The 18,220-nt window shown below is 39.9% G+C and overlaps 1 protein-coding gene across 3 annotated transcripts in view; it reads left to right on the top strand.

The window, feature by feature from the left end:
* scaper (S-phase cyclin A-associated protein in the ER) overlaps nucleotides 1-18,220 on the top strand; it is a 58,375-nt gene that overhangs the window by 24,054 nt on the left and 16,101 nt on the right. For all 3 annotated transcript variants that reach the window (XM_085166112.1, XM_085166114.1, XM_085166113.1), the window contains 4 exons: nucleotides 421-557; nucleotides 4,325-4,390; nucleotides 4,881-5,007; nucleotides 12,368-12,483. In XM_085166112.1, the coding sequence (XP_085022238.1) occupies nucleotides 421-557; nucleotides 4,325-4,390; nucleotides 4,881-5,007; nucleotides 12,368-12,483 (446 nt within the window). The remainder of the gene's footprint in view (nucleotides 1-420; nucleotides 558-4,324; nucleotides 4,391-4,880; nucleotides 5,008-12,367; nucleotides 12,484-18,220) is intronic.

The following is an 18,220-nucleotide window of genomic DNA, read 5'->3' as shown; positions in this document are numbered from 1 at the left end:
TTTGGAACTCATCTTCACTACTCAAAGAGGAGAAACAAACACAGACACTACTTTTCCTGCGATATGTCAGTGTAGTCTTTCTTTTGGTCTTTGCCTTCCTTCAGTTTACTGCGTATAAAGTGAATAGTGTTAAAATTGTACGTAAAAAGTAGCAAGCAAATGCTGTTTAATTGCTGTTTGTACAGGTACAGTATATTTGGTGCAAGCAGCAGTGTTGTGTTGTGGCTGACATGGGGCAACCTATATTTGTTTCCATAAAAGTACACTGTCTGTTTTCCAGGAAATGAGTGCTAAAGTTATGCACTTGCATAAAATTACTTATTTTCCTTCTGGTGCGGATGTTGGAGTTTGTTATAACCAATAATCTGAGAACAATTTGTTAGTAGCTTTTGATATTCTTTTTTTTCTTCCCGGCTCTAGGAGCATCTTTCCTTAAAGAAATACATTGTGGATATTTTGACGGACAGCTCTGTTTCTTCGGAAAGCGTGAAGGATGGAGAAGAGCGGCAGAAGGCACGAAAGAAGGCCAAAAAGCTCCGCGCCAGGATGAACTCCAGGTAATTCATCCATTTTCTCTCTGTTACTGTCGGTCTCGATTTTTCTCACCACCCTCTCGCAGGCAGGAGAGGACAAACCTCAGCCAGGACTTTTTTTTTTCCTTTCTTTTTCTTTTTATGAGTGACAACGATATGGAAAACAGATGTTACGTGCATCCAGGCTTTCTACAAGGTAACACTGATGATGTTAATTTATGACCACTTTCCGTGATTGGGGAGCAAAGCTGCAAATCGATCCGTGGCTCCCCGGCTTTCACCTGTAAAGAGCTTTCCTCCAAATTACTGCCATGGCATTGCCAAATCTGAAGCCTTCCTCAGTACCAGCGATGTATGTTCAAGTATGTATGAGCCATGCCTATTTTTCTTGTTCTGAATTATTGATTTTTAAATGAAGTATCAAAGAAAATCAATAGCAATCAACAAATAGGAGGTGACGCTGCTGTGTGTCAGAACCTGGACCTGAACTCAATCAATCCAGCTGGCTGTCAAAAAGAAGATTGATGGATGAGACATGCAGTACTTACTGTGAGATGGTACCGATGCTTATTATTGGGAAGATTGTAAGACTTACCCTCAAAAGACAGCAATCGCACAATAAAAAGAAAGAATGAATCATAAATCAGCATATTATGTCCATCAAACTTAGTCACGGGCTGAAAAATCATATTAACAACAAATGTGTATGCAGACATTAAGAAAAAGTGATCTGCTGAACATGTTTTTGTTTTGTGTTTTTTCAACGACACTCTTGATCCAGCTAGCTACTGCTTTGGATGCCTCATCTTCCATGTTTGATCACTGAAAACTGATTCCCTAAGCTGAATTTGATGACTCATCGTTACTGGCCAGGAACCATATCAAAACATTACTATTCTTTTCACTTTTAATATTCGCTTTTACAACCGAGCTTGAAGATGTAATTAAATGAAAAAACAGTGGTGATACACGCCAGAGGAAGAGCATAAAGACTTTATGTACACACAAATATACCAATGTAATGACGCGACTGTGGCTCCCGAAGTAGAGCAGGTGTTGTAGTGTTGGTACTTTGAACCCCCTCCTCCTCCTGTCCTCAAGGGGTTAAGTGTCCTCGAGCAAACCCTGACGTCCGGTCAGTGCATGTGGACGCACGAGCATTTTACTCACTATAGAGCAGTCCGTTTACCAATAACAATATAATGGAGGGTGTGCTGATAATGTAATGTTAATGGCATGACTAAACATTTGTTTCTCCTGCTCTCTAAACATTCACCACCACTCATGAAGTTTAAGGTTGGATAGCTTTGTTTTCGTCATTAATATTTATTTATTTTTGGTAAAGAGAGGGAGAGAGAGAGAAAAAAGACTGGCTATGGTGGTCAAGTACATGTCATCGTTTGTTATCGCAGGGGTTTGTGCTGTTTTGTGAGTGTAGGCTGACCTAACGATCCTCTAAAATCTTATCACAATTAAGCTGAAAATTTGGCAATGATTGAGTTTTCGCTGTTTTAATAATTTATAGTTCAGAAGGAAAAATGTATTCCAAAGAGGCAACTACAAGCTGAAACTGCCTTTCTACTGCAATGTTTTATTCTCAGCTCTGCTGTTTTTGGCTTTGTGAGACTCAGCGGTACTGAGAAAGTGACAACATGATCTGCCTCTGTTCACCATCACTCGCGCACCAGCTCTGCTGAGACTAGCACTCAAAGGCAGCAGGCCTTCAGAGGTCATAAATAACACAGAGCCCCTGTAAACATAAAGGTGAGCTGCTTCACCGCTGGGTGGAAATGAACCGTTTTATTGGAACACCGTATGGTGTCCGTAAAATGTGAGTGTGTCTCACAGGAGTTTAAACTAGGCCTGCATGGAGCCCTGTTGTGTCATAAAGTGGCACACACATACTTTAGCCCACTTATTTGGCGTAACTCCTCTATAATAAATTTTTTGGAAGGGAAAATAAGCTATTAAAATTTAATGTAAGTAGCCTGTCAGTGTCAGGATGAGTTCTGGACTTTCAAAGCAGAGTACACACTGATACTCAGATGTGAGCTTCTTGCCTGTTTCTGGTTGCTTGTGGTTTGTTTTGTTGGCTACGTGGATCTAAGAGCGACGTGAATATGTAGACACGCCTTATAGAGTATGGAGAACTGCATGAGGTGCTAAGCATGGCCTTAGCTTGTGTTACCACCCTGATTCCTTAGATAAAGGGAGAAAAAAGAGGTTCCCTTAAAGGAAAAACATATGTCCTTAATAATACACAGACAAGCTAAATGGACTAGATTGAATTATTGAACCATTGTCAGTTTTACCGCTTGTTATGACCTCAAAGTGGGTCTGTTTTGCAGTGTAGCCATGATTTGGATGTAAACGTGGAGAAAATTCTCTGTAAACAAAATGGGATAATTAAAAGGAATCGAGATCTCGTGTATTATGAAGTGCTTATAGCCCTACCCTGTAGAAATGGGCTTTCTCCGTTATTGCCGAACACTAAGATTTATTGCCCATTTTTTACATGACTATAATAAATTGTGTAGCAATTGCTCCCTGTTTAACCTGATTAGATATAAACCTGTCAGATTAATATTGTAATCTCATGAATGGCAAACAGAGTGGATATAGTTCAAGTCCTTGTTAAACCATGTCTGTGCTACCTATTTATCCTGCTCACGTGGCACATAAAATCTCTACATATTCAGAATGAACGCTGAATCAGGCCACTGATTTTCAACAGTTATAAGCAAAGGGGAAAAAAATCCCTTTGCTTATAACTGTTGAAAATCAGTTCTAATGATTATTTTTTAAGTAAGTAATTTTTCTTTTCTGTTAGTAAAGCTGATTTTAAGGATATTTATGATAAATTAATTTTAAATAACATAATCAGTTAAATGGACTAGCGCTTTTCACTATAGGGTACATTCACCCAGTCATTCACATTGGAATGCATTAGAGGCAATTTTGTGTTCACTAGCTCACCTAAGGACACTGTATGTGAACTAGAGGACCTGAAGATTAAACCAATGGCCTCAAATTAATAGATACAAAATTAGCATTGATATATAATTTCTGACTGCTTAAATTTGTGCACTGGCTATCCATGATTTTTAGTCATTTTGGTCAAACTGTGAGGGGAAAATGTCAGTGTCTTTTGGATGAACAATCTACTCTTCACAATCTCTCGTGTTCAAGGGCAGACTTTAGTTGGAGCAGGAATGGCCTGTTGGGGGAAATCCACTTGTCGTCTTCCGGGAGGAGTTTGATTCTATCAGTGTAGAGACGATTAGCCGGAAGGTGCCCTGTCAACCTCTGATCAATAGTTACTTATCATGTCTGGGAGTGTGTGATTGACAGATAAATGGACCTCTCCATAACTCATTTTCACCCACAAACATGCACAAACACAAAGTTTGCCTTTTTCAGACTGGAGATGTTGACTAACGCCATGGAGATGACAGTTCTCTAATAGCCATGGTTGTATTGCTTCTAACCCCCATTAACCGTTTGACAGCGAGGGCAGCAAAGAACTCTAGTCTCCTTGTTAAAAATGGCAGGAGGGAATTAAGCCTTGGTGACATGAGTAGATGGCAGCAAAACACAGGTCCCTGCAGTGCTGCTGTCTGATTATTTTAAGCCAAGTTACATGGTGATTGGCTGACAGGCCAAATAAACAGACTCGGTTTGAAGTATTTTCTCTCTCTCTCCTCACACTTTGATCCTTCGTGTTCGTTACTGACGGGCCAAACACTTTTTTCCTGGGATTCAAGGACTGTTTCCTACTTCTCTCTCTTTAGAGCAAAGGAATATGAGACATCAATGGAGGCAAAGACTCAGGTCCCTGACTCCCCATACAAGGCCAAGTAAGTGTTTTCTTTTGTTTGGGGTTTTCCCTTTTTAAAAAAATTTGACATTTTTCATCTGTATTAATAATTTTTCCCTGATGTTTGTAGTGCTGCAATCCATTGCTTATTTTTTTTTCTTAATCACATGTTTAAATCTGTAAGTAAATTGGAACATGGCTTTCCCAAGTGGAAAACGATACACTCACTTTTAGATTTTAAATTCAATTATTTTTAATAATAATAATTATTATTAATTAACCATGATTCACAGTGCCGTTATATCTCAAGTGTCAAAAATATAAAAAATGTAAATGTTCTATTATTCTATTATTATTTGTTTTTGTAAAGTGTTCCTAAAATTGACTCGAAGAGTTCTTTAATCATCTTTTTGTTTTTTGTAGACTAATCAGTTAATTGGTTAAACATTTTAGCTTTACCGGTGGTATGAAAATCCTAAATTAAGGACCGATGTTTTAAAAGATTTATAACTTTTGGCTGTTATGTTCAGGTTGCAGCGGTTAGTGAAAGACCTGTTGAAGCAGTTGCAGGGCCAAGATAGCGGGCAGTGGGCCAACAACAAAGTGTCTGGTCTGGACCGAACTCTGGGAGAGATCTCACGCATCTTGGAGAAGCAGGTAACTGTCTGTTATGTTTTTATGCACTTAAAGCCATCCTTTTCTTTAATATAAAGGTCTATCACAAAGGTTTTTGGGTTACATAATATGCTAGACTGATCTATGGTTTTACACTGAGCAGTCTGCCACAGTGCAGAGGTCATGCCAGCCGTCTTTTTAGTTATGAGCTGTGTTTTCGCTTTCTGCATACCAACTTGCCTTTGGTTATTGGCTAATGAAGACCAGATTAACAGTGTTTACACTGTGCACATGGTACCAATAGAGAAGCTTCCTAGCACGAGAGCAAGCATTGTCTTGTGTCTGTGTGGTTTGCACGACTCAGATGTCGCTGGTTTAGACTTTGCTAAATTGGATTTCCAGATGAAATGTCATTGATGCACAAGACTTTATTTAGCAAAGATCTTTTAATTTGACTATACAAAACAAGGAGGGGTTGGCTTTTATTGTAAATACTCCTACCACAACTGTATAAATAAATGATTTAAAAATGTAATGGCAAACTTTCTTGAATGCAGTTCAGGTGAAACAAGGCTCTATAAGCCTTGTTGCCTTTTTTTACTTTTTTTTTTTTTTTTTAGACAGTAAAAGTCACATCAATTTGAGACTTTGAGGGTTGGAATTAAAACACCTGCCACCGTGTTTATGATGAGGAGAATATACGGCCCACTTCCTGTAATGAGGCATAAATTTCCTGCCAAGTTGTGGTTTGAACCATCAAAACATCCCACTGAGCATGCCTCTGGGCGTGAGGATAGAGACATTATGGTGTCCCATCAGTAGTGACGGGGCCGGCTGGAGAGGCTATTACCGAATTTCCCCAGGGAGACGGAGAATAAAGTGGCAGAGGTGGGTGGCATGGTGTTTTGTAAGGAGAGAGGAGGGGACCGGTGTGATGTGACTAGCGCGCAAGCTGTTACTACACGAGGACTCCTCCTCTCAGCTCCACGTGCTCCCAGTGGGAGGTCACAGGTCAGTGGGCCAGAGGAGATGCACTGCATTCAACAGTGGTGTCACTTGCAATAAGCAAATGAAGTGAAAGTCCTTTTGCCTTGTCTTTTTCCTCAGTTTAAAAGCAAGTCTGTGAAGTATTTTGTCAAGCTCTCCTTTACCATCTTTTTGCAGTGGTATCCATTCAAAGTTGTGTCGAATCATGATTAACCAATGAGGCAGTCTGGGGAGTGCTTCTCTCCTTAATCCCTTGACAAAGTCAAATAAATAGAGTCTCCATCAGCATGGCTGTCTGGCCCCTGAGTCACTTCAAGTCGGAGCCGTTTTGATTATTTGACCTAACAAGCATCTCTCATGTCATTGACTCACCTACAGATTTGTTTTTCTCCCCCATATCTGATTCAGTCTCCACTTTCTCTCCTAATCCCTTCAACAACACACGATGCTCCTCTCCTGCGCTGCTGCTTGGGTCCCAACCCCCCCCCACCACCACCACCACCACCACTCACTCCTTCTTTTCTCTCTAGGCTACGTCTAGTCTCTGACCCCACTGTGTTTCTCCCCCTGTGGCCTCTAATGATTTTTCTTGTGTCAAACCTGATTTTTTTTTTTCGCCCCCTCCCTCCTTACTTAGGGTGATTAAGAGAAGCAATTCTCCCAATGTGCTCCCCCTTTCTTTCTAATGCACACTCGCCTTATTGTTAAGCACTTGTATTTATATATTGCTCAAAGTCTTTACCATTCCCTTCAGCTGAAGCTTGTCTAGAAAAGGGCAGGAGCATGGGTCTGAGAGCCAAATACTGCACCAAGATTGTTTCGTTTTCATTAGGTAGCACTCACAGCTTGATTTGAGTGAGTAGTGGGATTGGTGGGAGCTGTATCTGGGGACATGGGGGAAGGTGAAGGGCAGAGTGGAAGGATTACAGGGTTTCTCACTGGGGCCTCCAGCTGACTGACAGGTTAAAACCCAGATCAGCAGCGTCAGAAGTTTTTCCAAAAAAAGAAAAAAAACCGAGAGGGAGAACACATTACTTAGTTAATTTAAGAAATGTGAAATTATAAACATATTGTTCTGGCACATTGTAAAAGAAGTTGAATTTTAATTTCTGGTTTAAAATAAACAGTTTATTTTGAAGAGAGTTGCAAACTCAGATGTTGAGATGTTCTCAGACAAGCACATGCACAGCAGCTCTGAACCTTTGTAGATATAGCTTGGTGTAGGTACATGTGAGAACACAACTATTGTCAGCAGTGTGATCACAATCTTTAAACTGCATAGAATAGCATAAAGGCTCAGTGCAGCTAGTGAGTTTTCATTCTGTATCCTGCCTGCTGCACTCTCTGCTCAAACAGTTTCCTAACCTAAACCAATTGGAATATTGGCAGAAGTGATAATGCGTCTGAAGCGGACTATCTCTTGATTTGTGCTACATGTAAGAAAGGACATGAATCACATTTATGTGCAAAAACAACTCTATTGCTATATTTCTTGTTTCTTATGGTTTTTTGCCATTTACTGTCGAAAACAGGTTCTCCCAAAAGCATCAGTCCTTAAATATGTAGTGTGCCAATGAATGATCTGTGTAGACCTGGGGAAATCTAGGCTGACATGATCGTTTCATTTTTCTAAATTATCCCCCCCAAAAATGAAGTCACTCATAAAGCAGACTTTTCAGATAAGTTTGATATATTTTATTTGAAATCCTTATATCAGACCTGGAGGTTTTTCTTTGGCTTAACCAAATGGGGAAAATAATTCTAAAAATTATTTGGATCGTTGGCGGAAGATGAAAAGTGTCTCTTAGTTTTAGCTCCAGTGTTACAGAAATGTAACTATAGGCTGTCATTTCTGTCTTCCAAACAGCCCTGTTATTTCTCCACCATGAGACCAGTGGGTAGTGGAATAGCTTTAAACCTCTTACTGTATTAGTTTTAGCTGAAGACAGTTTGTGGCTTCTGTGGTAGGTTTTGGTTTTTGTGGCCTTTTGATTGATCATGTGTTTTTTTTCGTGAAATAAACAACGTTTGTGAATGAAGAGCAAATGTGGAAATGGATGATTCCACGCAGCCTCCTAAATCATATGCCATTATGACTTGTATAAACACATGTTTATACTTAGAAATTTTGACTTTAAAGTGTTTAGTCCTGCAGCCTTATTGTGGTTTACAGAAAACTTGGCATGCTGTATAATGATGACATATATGTAAGGAGATGATCATCTGGTGTACTTGGTTGTGAGGGAGGATGAACCCTTGACATAAATGAAGACCCAGATGAAAGTTTAAGTCTTGCCTTAATTTACTTTGCCAGTTCTTTTCCATCTGTTCGTGAGGTAGCCCAGTTGTGCCTTCCTCTTTGATTTGATTGGATTGTCTGGTTTTAGGAGACTATGAAAAGCAATTTCTTCTGGTCACTGTTGCAAAAATTACCAGCTGCTTTGGTCCTCCCATCAGCCGGTGTAACAATAGTTACCCAGGGCGAAAATTAGATTAAGTCCTCCTGATGCATTATTCAGGAGCTGCCTCTGACTTTCTGTCTTTGCCCAGTCTTTTTTTTTTAATTCTTAAGTTTTCTGTTTGACCAGGTTGCTACTGCTCAAAGACCAATTAGAACTTCAAGCACTGTTACTCGTCTTTAATCTATGATCATACTTTGGCTATGGTTAACCTGGTTTAATGCAAAGAATTAGAGCAAGGGATAACATTCAGCCTACAGTAAAACTTTATGTGCATGCAGTAATTGTTTTAGATATACTGACAATATTTTACACTGGATTTCACAGCCCACATTGCAACTATAAGATCGTCTTTGATATGTACAGATTGTGTGACCTCATAAGACATGTTTTAGGCCATAACTTAAGCAGGAATACTGAAGTACTTACCAACTGCCACACAATATCTTTTAGGATGAAGCGAAGATGTTTTATAGAGAAAGGTCAGCTTCATTGTGCCACCATACTGTTCTGCAAAAACATGCAAGAGAATGACTAAGAAGAAGACATAATAATAATAATAATGGATTGCATTTATATAGCGCTTTTCGGGGCCCTCAAAGCGCTGTACAATTCCACTATTCATTCACTCTCACATTCAAACACTGGTGGAGGCAAGCTACAGTTGTAGCCACAGCTGCCCTGGGGCAGACTGACAGAAGCAAGGCTGCCATATCGCGCCATCAGCCCCTCTGGCCATCACCAGTAGGCGGTAGGTGAAGTGTCTTGCCCAAGGACACAACGACCGAGACTGTCCGAGCCGGGGCTCGGACCGGCAACCTTCCGGTTACAAGACGAACTGCCAACTCTTTGAGCCACGATCGCCCTATCGTGGGTTGGTTTAATAGGGTTTGTTGGCAATGCTATCACCTCACTGATATGTGGCTAAGAATATAGTCTCCAACAACTTGCTTGGTCATCAACCCAGTTCTTGCAACATTAGAGTTAATGCGTAAGATTTAGTTTCCCTGTTTGTTTTTGAGCTAAGGTGGCCACAATGAGTAGGGAGGGAACTGCTAACTGATAATCTTATCTACTCTGGGGAAATGTACTTATTTGCAGTCTTACCCAAAGTGTTGGAGTATCCTGTTGGGAGCCCTGGATGGAGGATCTTTATTGTAGCTGTCTCTTAGGAATGCAAGTTGTGAATCCCATGATCTTAGAGAAACAGAACACCGTTTTCATTCAGTTAAGTGTGCATGCAAATTCAGCTTACTGTGTATATATGCTGTCATTGTAATTACCTTCATATAAACACGAATACTGTTGCTCCGCCTTGGGTTTGGAGAAAGGATATATCATCGCCAGATGCTTGTTCCATTTGCTTAGAAATGCAACTGCATTACATGGCGGAAAGATCAGCAATTCTAGATCGCAGGCTGCTATCATACAAAACAAGGCTTTATTTAAACCATCACAGTCTGATTTTGTTTTCTGTAGACCTAAAGGTAGCAGTTCAGGTAGCTTCAGCTTAATCCCTTCACCCGTATTGTTCTAGATAAATCTGTCAGCAGAACAGGAAAGGAGCTACTGAGCAACAAAGTCTTTTCTGTTTTATTTTTTAATTTTTTTTGCAGGAGACAACCAGGACTGGGCAGGTCCCGGTTACCCACTCTAATACCATTTGAGAAGCTACTATGAATGAGCTGCCTTTTCTCATTTAGCCCAGAAGCTTTTAGGTTGGTGTGTTGATGAGGGGTTGAGCCAAGTTCGGTAATCGAGACCTAATTGATTAAACACGGAAACCTTTGGCAGTGTAAAGGAAAGTCACAAGTAAGGTCTTTTAAAAATGATCCCGTTGACTCTTGAGAGCGTCATGGAGACTTTTGCCATTATGTTTAATGCAAAGACTTTTTTTTTTTTTTTGCGTGTTTAAATATTTTTTTCCGTCTTAACACCGGAATTAGGGAGCCGTTACCTCAGCAGCCGGCACAGATGACAGATGAAGAGCTTATCTGTAATTTAGTAAAGCGTTTGTCTTTCAGTGTGTTCGGGCTTGTTGGCAACTTCCCATCTGTGGAACAAAAGCACTGTGAAGTGGCTGGATTTTAGTGCTGTCACAGCTTTGAGGAGACCGTAACCTCATTAGGTGGAGGAGTGACCTGTAGGCTCTCTGTAGTTGTGTGAAGCAGGCCCTCCGTCAGCAGCTCACCTCCACTTCCTCTGCTCTTCATCCAGCCAGGCACAAACATGCCTCATAGTCAGTACCCACTCCAGGATTTGTATTTGTTGATGTACGAGAAGCTGTAGCAACAGCATCCCACATACTGCCAATTAATCTATCGTCACAGGAGACGGGGCCTATCTATTTACATGATGTTAGAAATCTAATCCGCTATAATTATAGGTTTCCTTTGCAGAGTCATTTTATTTGTATTTTTATATTGTAAGTGGAGTAAGGAAAAAATAATTCAACAAGAGGAACCAATGGATATCATTTTAAGTAAGAAATATTTCTTAAATATTAATTTGTTCCTGCTGAAATTCTGTAGTTATTAGTTCATTTCCTCACTGATTACATGACAAGTGATGTGTGACAAGCAGATGTATCTAATAATAATGCCGATTAAGGGTTAGGATTCAAAAAGGAAGTTTGGTTTGAACAGAGGAACAAAGTAAAACTTTCTCTATTTTTTTCTATTTAATGTTAGTGAGATTCATGCAAAGGTTATTTCTGCCAATCTTTTTACTAAGTTGGAAATACCCAAAGATATTAAAATTTAAAATATCGAACCTTATTTTTTTTTATTGTTTTACATACATACATACATACCAATCGAATCCCTATTTGTCTAAAGCCAAAGCCCCTGATAATAATTTACGTAGTGCTAGAGTAAAAAAAAATATACCACTGCATCTCATTTACCCACGGTTCATGTCATTTTGTGATATAGGAACTCAAAATGATGCTAACTTAGCATTATACTTGTGTTCCAATTTTTCTTCTGTTTCAGCCATCAGTGCTGACTACATTTTCCTAAGGCAGCTCACTGAGAGTTTAAAAAACGACAAACCCATCCAAAGTTACTGAATTCCATGAGGAAACTCCAATATCCCCTAAACAAAGATGGCAAAAACACTGACTAAAAGACTTTAATTTGTGCTTTTTCCAGGTTGACTATCATCATATGCCACATCCCTATATTGGCACTCAGTGATCAAAACTTTGAAAACTCCTGGTCTCAAGGTTTTGCCGTCTACAACAAAGTTGGATGGAAATTTAATGTATAAATCTTAACCAATTAATTTTGTTGACGTTTTTATAGCTTTCTGAAATGCATTGCCATATTATTGGTGTGAGAGCCTTCAACTCTGGTTTGGAAATAATGTATTCTATAATCATGCCAGCTAGTGGCATCAGCCACTGCCCTCTCATTTGTATTTGTAAACTATAATATAGCAGTCGTAAATAAAAGCATGAAAAGAACTGACCAGAGCCACTTTGATATTCAGCCATTTATTAAAGTTCACCTAAAATGGAAAGTTTCAAACCCAAAGAAGATGAATAATATTGATAATGATCCAGTAGAGCTATAGTGTCTTGCTATTAGAACAGTTCAAATTCTCTGGGTTGTTCTGTTCTTAGATCGCCTGCGTGGCATTTTCTCACTTTTACTTAGCCTGTTGTGATCCATTGAGACCACCCTGATGCTTACCGGAGCCTGCAAAGCATTTTGCCTTTCACTGAAAGTTCACTGTTGTGGGGCGGAGTCAGGTTGTGCACTTTTGAGATTAAACAGGAATACTTTAGGGATCACTTTGTTTCACATTTCAATCCTTTACCCCTGTAGGAGAAAGAAAGGCTCCGTCTCCAGCAAGAGCTATGTAATCCCCTGTCAGGCCGGCTGCTTGCTGTCCCCTGACTACACCTTTGTTTCTTTCTTACCCTCGCTCTTTCTCTGTCCTGTTCTCAACAGAATAATGCAGACCAAGTGGCCTTCCAAGTAGGCGGTGGCCTGTCTGCTCTGGAACAGATTTTACAGGTCATCACTGCTGCTTCCACACCCACCGCAGTTCCCCGCATTCCTCTCAAGTGAGTATCATCAAAAAATTAAGAATTTTTGTATTCATGTGATCCAAAACATATAAATGTGTTTTTTGTTTTAATTGTTTGCTATTTCCTCTATCTATTTATTTATTTATTTATTGCTTCTGGCTTGACCAGAGTTGGAGTTTAAGCCATCAGGGTGATATGTCCCTTTAGCTTATGTTAACAGCTATTTGAATTTTAAAATGCTGATTAGACTACAAAATAATTAAATCAATAATCATGGAGGACAGCAAAAACACAAAACAACAAATCGGGTTAGGTTATTTGTTATCTGTGACAGTACACGCCTTAAACACTCATTTTTAAAAAGACAAAGTTCTCTTAGTGCAGCTTTGTGTTGCAATAAATAAAAGCCAAACCGTTGAATATACAGTGGTATTAACATTATCACATGTTGCTTTTTTGTTTGTTTGTTTTTGTATTTTTCTAACTAAAAGATAAGAAAGGAAGGAAGGAAGGATGGGGATGCTTCTGAATGATCCACATTGTTTGTCTGTCTGTTCTCTGCTGAATTCACAGAGACTCTTAGCTTTTACAGTCCTCCTCTGCAATGACTCCTCTATGACTTTATCCTTTCAATGACAGTTGCTGCTCTGTTTGCTCCATGTGAACGTTTTTGCAATCGCATAAGGCGAGGGAGCTAATGTCAGCTAACCTACTTTATCAGCGTTTGCAGTTGCTTCATCTCAATAAATACTCTCAAAATGCATTAATGAATAACAGCGCTGCCCTTCAACAAATGGGAAGCATTTCCATTCCTGTAATCAATTTGTGTTCTTTCTTTTCTCTCGAAACACAAAAAGCACATGTGTCCCATCTATCATTTAGAGTACGGAATATTTTTGAGTTGTGGGTCTGGCACTTGCATGGCCTGCCAGTAGATAACTTCAGAGAGCCTGCCATAGTCACAAGTGGGACTCTGTAATGGACTTGAATGGCCTTGCTTCCCCCATTCATTAGCATTTACTGGTCTCTGAGTCTCTGCTAATGGACAAATGCTTCTTATATTTATAATGCTTTTAAAGGGCATCACATGTATATTGTTTCTTCTGGTTTTTTTTGTGGTCTCTCTTTCTCAATCATTGCAGTCTTTAAGAATTTCAAGCAGACTTCTGAATGCTTTGCAGCACAAAATGTGCGCACAATAATCTCCTTGGCATTGTACATCTCTTTAACATGCTTGAATGAAAAGGTGGATTGTTAGGGCCATGTGTTTCTATTGTTGGGTAACAATACAAGCAAAGTCTTGAGTGAGGAAGAAATTATTTTTATTATTGAAAATATCTAAAATGAATGGTTCTTTTCAATAGCTACAAAGGATTTTGTGATTATCTGAAGAAAAGCATGTGTATGGTAGTTTGTTTACAACATATACAACAGTTTAATAAATGAATGCACTTATTACAGTAGCTTTGTACCCCAGAGGGTTGTAAGCAGAGATTTCTTTATGGTTTTTGTAAAATTTAAATCGCAGCAGAGGTCACGCTCTGTTCTTGTGTCAGTCAGGTCAGTGCAGTCGCTGGCTCATGACGAGATGCAACATAAGGACACAGCCCGGCCGTCTGCTTATCACTATCTGTCATCTGGATTGCTGTGTGGCCTAATGGGCTGCTATACAGACGCTAACCCCGGAGTGAGCTACATTATCTGTTTACAGTGATGCTGCCATATTGATCACCTCCTCCCACCAGATAAGCAGAGTGATTTACAAAAAAAGGCAGCTGCCGAGATGCTCCTGCCATATCTCTCCCAAGGGAAGCTGATTCCATCTTGTTACCATTACATTAATGAGCTAATTCCTCGACGAGGCTCCACTAATGTTCTGGTGTAACCCTGTGGTCGCTGGAGTGACTAGATCAGGGTTTATGCAGTCGCTGTCGTTAACGTCAGATGAAGAGATTTCTTACAAGAGGCACAATAACATCCCAAACTTTGGCATGAGCTTTGTTGAATTTACATCAGTTTAGATTTTTAACTTGCGTTTGATTTTCATTGTTTTCATGATTTTTCCAGTAATTCATATTTGTCGCCATTTTAAGTCATTGTTATTAGAGACATTGTTTAATGTTAAGTGACACAGCTGAGGGTTGTACCATCACAGTTTATTGTTGTATCAATACAGTCTTAGATTATAGTGAAAAATCCATTACAAGTCTACATGTATTATCAAATTAACAGTTCAAAACCAAATATTATTCAGGGTTTTTTTTCTTCTTAACTTTGATGTCTACAGGAATCACTAGACCTTATTTATGGTTGGGTTTCCTTTTTGATATTTGTGGTTAAGACTGCATACATAACTACATCATCTTATAGATGAACATTGAATCTTACCCCTCATCATGCATGCCAGCTGCACAGAAGCTAGCTGTTTTGTCCTACTCAGTTGAAAGTGTTTCTTTAGTGTGGGAGAAATAAATGAAGGGGTTGATCCTCGTTTCTGTAGCCGGTGTCCTTTTACTGTCCTTCCATAATGACAGCTGCAGATTATGAGTTTAGCTTAAATCCAGTGTATTTTTTTGTACACTGATGGAAACTTATACTGAGTTGGTATTTAGATTGCAGATGCCTTGTCCTTGTGACTGGAATAGGGGTCACAGTGGGGAAGGGAACAAAATGCACAAATGTTCTCAGTCTCAGTGCAAAGTGTTATCTTCCTGTACACAAACTGAACAATGAGAGGAACAGAGGCGCTGATCTGTGCCGTTAGGTAGCAAAGATGAAATTCAAACATATATTTTCTGAGGGTCTGGTCATATTCTGTGTCGATAGTTTCCAGTAATTTAAAGAAAGACGGCGCTGTGATTGTAACAGGTGAGCTCCAGAGAGAAGTTTACAGTCCCTGGACATGCGTGTTAACCCAATTTGTCTTTCCACTTCTGTCTCACATGACCTGTTGTATCCTGTGAAATCAGACCTGCTACCTGTGGTTTTATTTCAGGATGTTTTCCGCCATTTGGAAGTGTGTGCGTGTGTAGGTGTGTGTGCCTTCACTTGTGTGCATGGTGCGGCGTGACGGCTCATCAGATTTCTCCTCCTTCATAGCAGGCCAGTGTGGCACGACAGCCAGGGTAGATGTCTTGGAAGCACTCAGGGTATCGGAGAGATCAACAGCAGAATCAAATTAAATGTCATTTAGATAGCTCTGAATGAAGGGATTGTTTGACAGCACAAGGAAATGGGTCTGCTCCTCACCTTTTATTTTGGCTTAGGGTTCTTTTTCTTCCCCTGTTTAAGAGGCAAGGGCTCAACCTGATCTGGAAGTTAGTCAGATTTCTGCAGCGCTGCCCCCGTCAGGCTTGACTGCACACATAGGAAACTCACAGAAAGGGCGAGGAATGTGAGACTGAGGTTGAGGAGCACAGATCTCATTGCTGATAACTCAAGGCAGTGACAAAAAGCATAAAGACCCTTTTTATATGCTTGTTGTCCTGTTGTCAGCTGAACAGACAGTTGGCCATTTACCTTGATAAATGGACTTGGGTGAAAGATAGCTGCAATCCATAGCCGTATATCCAAGTGCTAGGGAACCTGTGTTTATGGTTGTTACTTCTGATTTATTCCAGAGAGTTTATTAGCCACACTTTGAGTTTTTTTGCAGCCAAATCCTCTGCTTCTGGAATAGTTTTGTGCTGTTATATTATTGAATTATTTGTTTGCCTATCCTTGTTGATTGTGATCTCTAAAAACCAGCTGGCTCCTGTGGTTTTAAGTGGTTTATGGGGGTGCGAGACAAGATCAAGTGCACTACTTTCATGTCTGTATGAATATGCCTACCTTTCATGTAAGATAATATTCCTTGCTTGTGTGGGATTAAATTTAGTGTAGAGAACGTACATTGTTCTTTTATTCACACATTATGGTCTGTCTTAAACTCCGCTCCCAAGTTCACCAGTGATGATCCATGTTGATACTTAAAAGCTTAAATGCTGGGATAGCCAGCAGTTTTGGAAACCTGGTAAACACAATATTTCCAATGTAATGAGAATCCCATAGTGGTGTAGAGTGAGGAATGTGGAGAGTTTAAATAGACTGGTGCACATCAGTCCCCACAAAGTTTTGGTGTAACACGAGAAAGGGTGGTGTGGCACTTTACCAAATTGTTCCTTAAAATCTTTGACTGGAGCTGTCAATGAGGGCTGTTTAGAGGGGTGAGATTCCCAGAGGGGCTGGACTATCAGGTGTCGTGCTCATCAAGCTCAATTAGGTGGGAGGAAACCAAAGACAGATCACCGCGGTGGTTCATTGTACACGCTGGTGTAAGGGCATATAGCTCAAACACGCCTTTGACAGCTTACTCATTTGTTAAAAGATGGCCATAGACAGCCCTAATTAGCTGTGTTACAAAGCAACTGAATGCTCATTACATGAGAAGTTAATTGAGTTGAAGGCCTCTCTTACTACTTTCCAAGCGATTTAATAAGAATACCCTGATCAGTCTTGCCTTGAATTCATTTTTAAGTAGTTTTAACTGTTCTACTACTGTTGGACTATTTTTTCTTTTGTTCTAATAATACACTTTGTAGTATCATTTAGTCAAGTAAATATCCAGTGTGTCCTTATAGTCTCCTTTAAGAGGGTGGAGTGTAGGGTGGTGGTGGCTGAGGAGCTGTTGGAGCAGCTGGAGTGTATCCCAGCTGACACTTCCTGGACTGGTCACCAGTTAGTCACAGGGATGGGACGCTAAACCGTGGAAACAGCAGTTTTCACAAGGAAAACTGTTTTGCAGCAGCCAACGTGAATACAGGGGTATACCTAAACTTTGTCACCATGGGAACACTTTAAAAAATGAAGTCACGGATAGACTGCATTTAAAAAGTCTCAGCTGTGGACAGACCGGCCAAAATGTGAAACAAAATGAAGTCGGCGCCGTAGCACTAGATTGGACAATAAAAAGGGGATTTGGCAGTGCAATAAATAAATTCTAATGACTTATTTGGAGTTTTCTTTCGTTTTTTTTCTGCTTTTATTTGTCCTAAAAACAGTTATATCCATCAAAATTCAACACAAGCATTTGGCAGATTGCAAACCCTCAAAATCTCAGTGTAACCTGAATGCTAACATGACAGTGATCAAGTCAAACCCTTCCTTGCCATTTAATCTGATCGATAATATGATAACTCTACTATTGTGCACTACTTTACTCGGATGTCACATAATCTCGAATGACACACCGGTGACCGAAAGTAATTCGTGTCCCTTTGAGGAATGTACACGGCAGCTACCAGTGTTTTCATGGGTGAAAAGTTTTTGAGTTGTCGGTTTGGTGTTTGCGTCGAAGCTAATTTTTGTGCAATGTTGACTCGAGAATCGAGCAGAGAGAATCTGATGCTGCATGACTGCACACAAAGCAAAGTTTGGTTGAGTTCTCATGTTACCTCACCTTGTTCTACAAACGCTCCCCGTGTCAGTGCACTTAACCATTAGTTAACTTTTTCCAGTTCATAAAGATACGAACTCCTCAAATATCTGTCAATGTATTTGCCGCACATTTAATGATACAGTTTGTAGTTTTTTGACGTGATTGTTTAGCGCTCTCTCATTGTTTTCAGGTGTATGGATGTAATCCTTGATGTTAAACTTGGTTGCTATCCTCGAAACACAATGTTTCTCATATTGTTACACCGTTGGATGTCTTAGAGCTTTAAACTGTTCTGTCAGTAATGTTAAAAAAAAAAGTGGGCAGCGTTATTGACAGACGTTAGTGAACCTCCACCTA

This window comes from Neolamprologus multifasciatus, chromosome 7, assembly GCF_963576455.1.
Source record: "Neolamprologus multifasciatus chromosome 7, fNeoMul1.2, whole genome shotgun sequence".
NCBI lineage: Eukaryota > Metazoa > Chordata > Actinopteri > Cichliformes > Cichlidae > Neolamprologus > Neolamprologus multifasciatus.
This window is presented reverse-complemented; position numbering and strand designations above follow the sequence as displayed.